This window comes from Microtus pennsylvanicus, chromosome 8 (assembly GCF_037038515.1).
Source record: "Microtus pennsylvanicus isolate mMicPen1 chromosome 8, mMicPen1.hap1, whole genome shotgun sequence".
NCBI classification, from domain to species: domain Eukaryota; kingdom Metazoa; phylum Chordata; class Mammalia; order Rodentia; family Cricetidae; genus Microtus; species Microtus pennsylvanicus.
In genome coordinates this window covers 1,121,361-1,127,360 of record NC_134586.1, presented here as the reverse complement: position 1 = coordinate 1,127,360, position 6,000 = coordinate 1,121,361, and the positions used below count along the sequence as shown (strand labels likewise).

The 6,000-nt window shown below is 40.0% G+C and overlaps 1 protein-coding gene across 2 annotated transcripts in view; it reads right to left on the bottom strand.

Moving 5' to 3' along the window:
* Positions 1–325: 325 nt before the first annotated feature.
* Positions 326–6,000, bottom strand: part of Caprin2 (caprin family member 2) — a 46,619-nt gene continuing 40,944 nt past the window's right edge. Inside the window, exons 15-18 of one of the 2 annotated variants that reach the window (XM_075982227.1) lie at positions 5,740–5,925; positions 3,864–3,964; positions 2,946–3,009; positions 326–1,230 (exon numbers count right to left, since the gene is read on the bottom strand). In XM_075982227.1, coding sequence (XP_075838342.1) covers positions 665–1,230; positions 2,946–3,009; positions 3,864–3,964; positions 5,740–5,925 — 917 coding nt within the window. In that variant the 3' untranslated portion in view covers positions 326–664. The remainder of the gene's footprint in view (positions 1,231–2,945; positions 3,010–3,863; positions 3,965–5,739; positions 5,926–6,000) is intronic. The other variant, XM_075982226.1, reaches the window with a different exon arrangement.

Here is a 6,000-nt window from a genome sequence, read left to right as displayed (position 1 = left end):
CCCCCATTACACTGATTCTGTTTTTCATGGAGAAGAAGGGAAGAAAAGAGAGCTCAATCCCAGAGGTAAAATAGCTAACCCAAGGTTAATTAGGAGTAGGAGAGGCAGGATATAAACACAAAGCTTAAACTTTTTGATTACTCAGCACTTTGTCTATGCAAATTAAACCCAGCATCTTACTAAAAGCACAGTACACATGTACACCAGTACACGAAAGGTCTTCTTTTAAAATAACCCACGAACCCTTCAGTCAGCCATCATTCCAGAGTTGTCAGTGACTAATTCTTACCTCTCAAATCAAACGTTTATGCACACAGAAACAGCTGGAGGTGTAGTCTAAGTTTTTATTGAGGCACAACAAGGCATTGTAACTGGTCTGAAGTTGAGGCAGTCAGGACGCAGACCATTAACACAGCTGAGGGCTAAGTGCAAACGATACACATTCACTGTGTGACTAGCAAGGCTACATCACAATTTGTAAAGTGCCAGATTCGTGCTAATTGTAATTCCGCTTCAAAGTTTTCACATAAAGAGGAAAACAAAAAAGTAAGGACCTCCTTCTTCCTCTAGGAACAAAATATTCTCCCCAACCAGCTAATCACCAGGGCAAGGACTACTTTTCCTTAGATCCACTAATGAGAACTTCATTCTTTTACTCTGAATTTCAATCTTGATAAAGAAGATAGCCTGAAAATGTAGAGTATTTCCAGCTACTCCCATAAATTGCTCCCCTGTGTAAGCGCAACCATATCTGGTCTCCCTGCAGGAGCTGGAGAATGGCATGGTTGCTAGCTGTCTCGTGGTCTGGAGCACCATCATTGGCATAGGCTGACACCAAGACCTCCTCATTCTTCATGAGGTTGACATACAGAGGCACATTCACGGCCAGTTTCAGCATGTGGAAAATGAACACATACGTGCCATTCACTGGGCAATTGAATCTACCGAGCTGAAGATCAAATGTCTCTCCCAAGTTGTTCAGGAGAAGGTCAAACACAATAGGTTGGTCTAAAGTTCCAGGAGCCAAATTGGATGTTCTGGCAGCTGAGAAGGCAACTCGCATTTGCTGAGGCAGGGGATAGATGTGTATGGGAAAGATGGCAGCTGCCGGGCTTGTCACTGGCACATCCACGGGGGTCATGCTCCGGGAGTCTCCTTGCCCAGAGTCTCCACTGTGAAAAGTCTCACGGTCTCTCTCTGGGCTGCTCACCTGAGAGGAGTCACTCCACCCTGTTGTTCATTAATAACAGTGAGTTTTCAGTGAGGCATTAGCTTTGACAGGACATTTAACATTAATTAGCTCATGAAAACACAAAATTTCAAAACAAAAGCAATAAAATGTAGCCAGAAGGTCCTAAGATATCTTGTATCAATTGCCTTTTGTCTTTTAAAAGGTAAAAAAAAAAATGTCTTTCTCCCCAAACTGAGTAATTTACCAAAACTCATTAATATCAGTAACTGTCACTCAGCTAATTTTTCAGTAACCATTCTTCCACACAAAGAAGATAATATAAAAGGGCTCAAGAAAATTCAAGATTAGATAAAAGACATCAGCTTTTAGAGCTACCAACTGCAAAGCAATTCAGCAATGTTCTGACAGGAAGACTAAGCCCCAAGGTAAAGGCTTCATTCTCATTTCCAAGTTAATGTTGCAATGTTGTAAAATTTGTGTGTGTGAACATATATGTGCATAAGAAGTCCAGAGGTTGCTATCTCACAGTTTCCTCAGTCTCTCTCTACATCCCCCCCCCCCCTTTTTTGAGGCAGAGTCTGTCACTGACCCTAGAGCTCACCAAGAGCTAAACAGAATGGCCTGGCAAGCCTCTAAGATCTGCCCACTACCACTAGGGGTACCAGCAAATGCCACAGAAACCAGCTTTTTACATGAATGCTGGGAATCTTGACTCAGGTCTTCATGCTTCCATGGTAAGCACTTCACCCCACACAACCACCTCCCCAGACCTGAAATAATAATGTTTTAGGTACTGTGTGAAAAACACTGCTCAATATGAGTAAGAGTATTATAGACTCTGCCCATTTTCTCAAAATAGGAAGACTTCTTTGCTTTGAAAAATGTCTCAGGGGCTGGAGAGATGGCTCAGCGGTTAAGAGCACTGACTGTTCTCCCAGAGGTCCTGAGTTCAATTCCCAGCAACCATATGGTAGCTTACAACCAACTGTAATGAGCTATAATAGCTTCTTCTGGCCTGCAGGCATACATGTAGGCAGAATACTGTATACATAACAAATAAAATAAAAAAAAAAAAGCCCTGTGAAAAACATCTCTGTAGTAACTCTTTTTCAATTACATTGAATCATTTAATGGCCTTGTCTCATTTTAACAAGAGTGATTAAGCACACTACCTTGTGTTTTAATTGCTGCTTATTAAGATCTACCGCTGTCCTATATCATTTATACCATGTATCAGTGGTATAAACCACACCAATTATTTTAAAAGCCATCATTCTGGGAGCTGGAGAAGTGGCTCAGTGGTTAAGAACACTTGTTGCTTTCACAGAGGACCTAGGTTTGGCCCTCAGCACCCACACGGTTGTTTCACAACCTCTGTAACTCCAGTTCCACGAGATCAGATTCCTTCTTGATACCACCAAGCACACATATGGTTTAGAGGTATACATGAAGGTAAAACATACACAAAAGAAAATGAATAAATCTAAAAAAAATGTCATCATTTAGAACCATCAAACTCAACCTAAAGTTAACATGGGGAATTGTGTCAAGGGTTAAATAAACATACACAATTAAATTGACAGTTTCCATATCCTTCTTGGTAGTCTACATCCTCATTCAATACTTTAGAATTACAGTTAAACAAACTGAAATTTCAACAGAAAATGCTGAAGGCAATGTGCTTTACGGAAGTTGAGAGGATACAGTGAAGTACAAGCATGCTTTCGTAATCTATACAGGGAATTACCCTTACCTCTTGAATTTGCCTGAAGACCATCAGATGTCCCTGATCTGTTATAACATTGCTGGAAATTATCCTAAAATGAATGCATAAATATTTTACTTGGCACCAAAAGTACGGATTAATTAGCATTTAGGGAACACCATATACAGTGCAGAGTAAGGATGGAAATTCAGAAACAGAGATGGCCTCTGTCATTCACCTTAATATAAAAGGGCATAGTCACATAACTTAGTTAATATGATCCAGGTTGTAAATCAATGTAAAAATTAGGGTCAGCAAGAAGTCTTAGTAGATAGGACACACATCACCAAGCCTGATTGACCAGAGTTAAATATCTAGAACCCACCTGAGAGAAAGAGGTAATCAATTCCTATAAAATATCCTCCAGCCAAAATACACACACATGTGCACACATCATTCACATACATATTCCCACACACACGCAAACAAGTAAATAAAGTTTGAAAAGAAAAATAATGGTGTAACCCATATATAACCATGACAGAAAGTTTATAAGGTTTGCTAAAATGTAATGTCTAAACCCCAATAATTTTTTTCAGATATAAGGACAAAAATTAGCTGAGTGATCAAATCAGAATAAACAAAACAGGTTTAATTTGTAAACATGAACTCTGCGATACATTACATTAAGTTAAGTTGAAGGTAGTTTAGTGACACTAAGGAACACAAGCTCTGAAGTTTTAAAAAAAATTCTTTTTCAATGTAATTTTTCCTATTTACTTGCTGTATGACCAACCAACAAAGAATTCAACCTCTGGACCCTTCTATAAAGTGGAAGAGGAAATGAGCTTATGTGAACATGTAAGGTCCTTTATACCTTCTAAATTTCATCCTCCCTCATGACAGGAAAAATGTTCGCCAGTCTCACATCCACAACTGTCCCACAATTCAGTAGCAATAACTTACCCCTTGAGTGTAAGGTGTGCCAGGATATTCTGTAGCTTGCAGCTGCAGTTGGCTGTAATTCCCATTAGAAGCTGAAGGGGGTCCTCTGCAACTATCAAAACCTAATGAGTAAACAAACAACATGCATAAAATGATGGGAAACTCTTGGAGCTCACTAAACTCTCTGACTCTAAGAGTTAAACTGGACGGGGACAGTTGGACAGATCTTACAATGTCATCATTAGATGTATGTCTTCTCTGTTTTTAAAGAATATGAAACTTTATTACTGTGTTCCCACTGTCGAAATTTATGGACTTGTTTGGTATTTCCTTCTTGCCTTTGTACAGGGTCAATGAAGAAACACTGGCTACTTTAACAACCTTAAAGCAGACTCCAAGAATAACACCTTTTTGTTATTCTTGACCTTTTTATTATTTTATTATGCATGACCTTTTTGTTTTGTTTTGTTTTTCAAGACAGGGTTTTTCTGTGCAGCCCTGGCTGTCCTGGAATTTGTTTTGTAGACCTCAAACTCATAGAGATTTGCTTGCCTCTGCCTCCCAAGTGCTGGAATTAAAGTTATGTGCCACCATTACCCGGCTAGCATGACCTTTTTGACCAAACCCAGCAACCAGAACATCATTTTCCTCAATGGAGTTCAAGCGACCATCACTGAGCACCGATGCTGAGACAATCTCGCCATTTTTAATGAGCCACACCCTGACACGCTTCCTGATAGCAGAATTTGGCTATCTGGCTTTGACCCCTACTTTTTCCAGCACAATTCCCTTTGCATGAGAAGCACCTCCAAAAGGATCAGCCTCCAAGTGGGTTTTCTTGTACTGTTCATCACACCACTTCAAGTCCTGTCAGAGACTGGCATAAGGAGACCACAATATTTGCCCATCTTGTTGGCACCATGGGACAGAGTGAAAGAGATGTGCGTCTTATTTAAGTAAAATGTTTCTACAGTAAAATACCGTAATTCTGCTAGCAACTTATTTATTTTGTTTTTTCAGACACGGTTCCTCTGAATAGCCCTGGCTGTCATAGAACTTCCTCTAGACACAAGGCTGCCCCCAAATTCAGAAATCCCCCTGCCTTGCCTCCCAAGTGCTGGGATTAAGAGCATGCACCACCAGGCCCAGCATCTTCTGCTGACCTGTAACACTGCTGAAACATGAGCTGGGGTTGGGTGAGGATGGGGCTAATGTAATTGGCACTGAAAACTTCAGCATCAGTCCTTTCGCTAATATCAAGCTGCCATCACAATATTTGAAACCATAACTAAATCTAAATCTTAAGAACCCACTATGGGGATTCAAATTCTCTTGTTTTTATCTGCAATATACTTTGGAAATAACTTGAAAATGAGCCTTTTAAGAAACATTTTAAGAGTTAATTATGAAACATTTTAAGAGTTAAATCAATCATTAAGAAATATCATTCAAATATGAAAATCAAAATCTCCCCTGAAAACCAAACTGATCAACCTCCCTTCAGTAAGCCACAGGATTAATCTGCTTTGCAGACAGCAAGTTAGGTCTGTTGCAGAGAACAGGTATACTGGAGAGATAACTCAATGCTTTAAGAGCACTGGCTGCTCCTGCAGAGAACCAGGGTTCAGACCCCAGCACCAACAGGGCAGCTCACAACTGTCTGTGACTCCAGTCCCAGGAGATCTGACAACCTCTTCTGGCATCTGCAGGCACTGCACTTACATTGAGGAAAAATACTCATAAATAAAAACTAAGTAAAAAAATTTTAAGTACTCTATTACCTACTAATTATAAATGGAAATGACAAAGAGAACAGAGAAAAGTCAAAATTGAGTCCAGTTTGAGTCAGGAAAGTATACATACTAAAATAATTTAGTACACTAGATTCAAAACATACCTTTGTAGCCACAAGAAGACCAGCAGGGATTCATTAGTAACCTCCCTCCACGTGTGCATCCTCTCACAGAGCCCCGAGTGCTGATGAACGGCTGAGCAGGTCTGGGAAACACGCTCGTGGGCACTGGGTAAAAGGCGAGGCTGCCATTGCTTACTGGAACAGTTCCATCAGGATGGTAACCTGCAGCTTAAGAGAAAACAATTTAAAGTCCAAGAGTTAAGTGGTAATAAAGTTCCCATTTTATCAATATAACAATATATA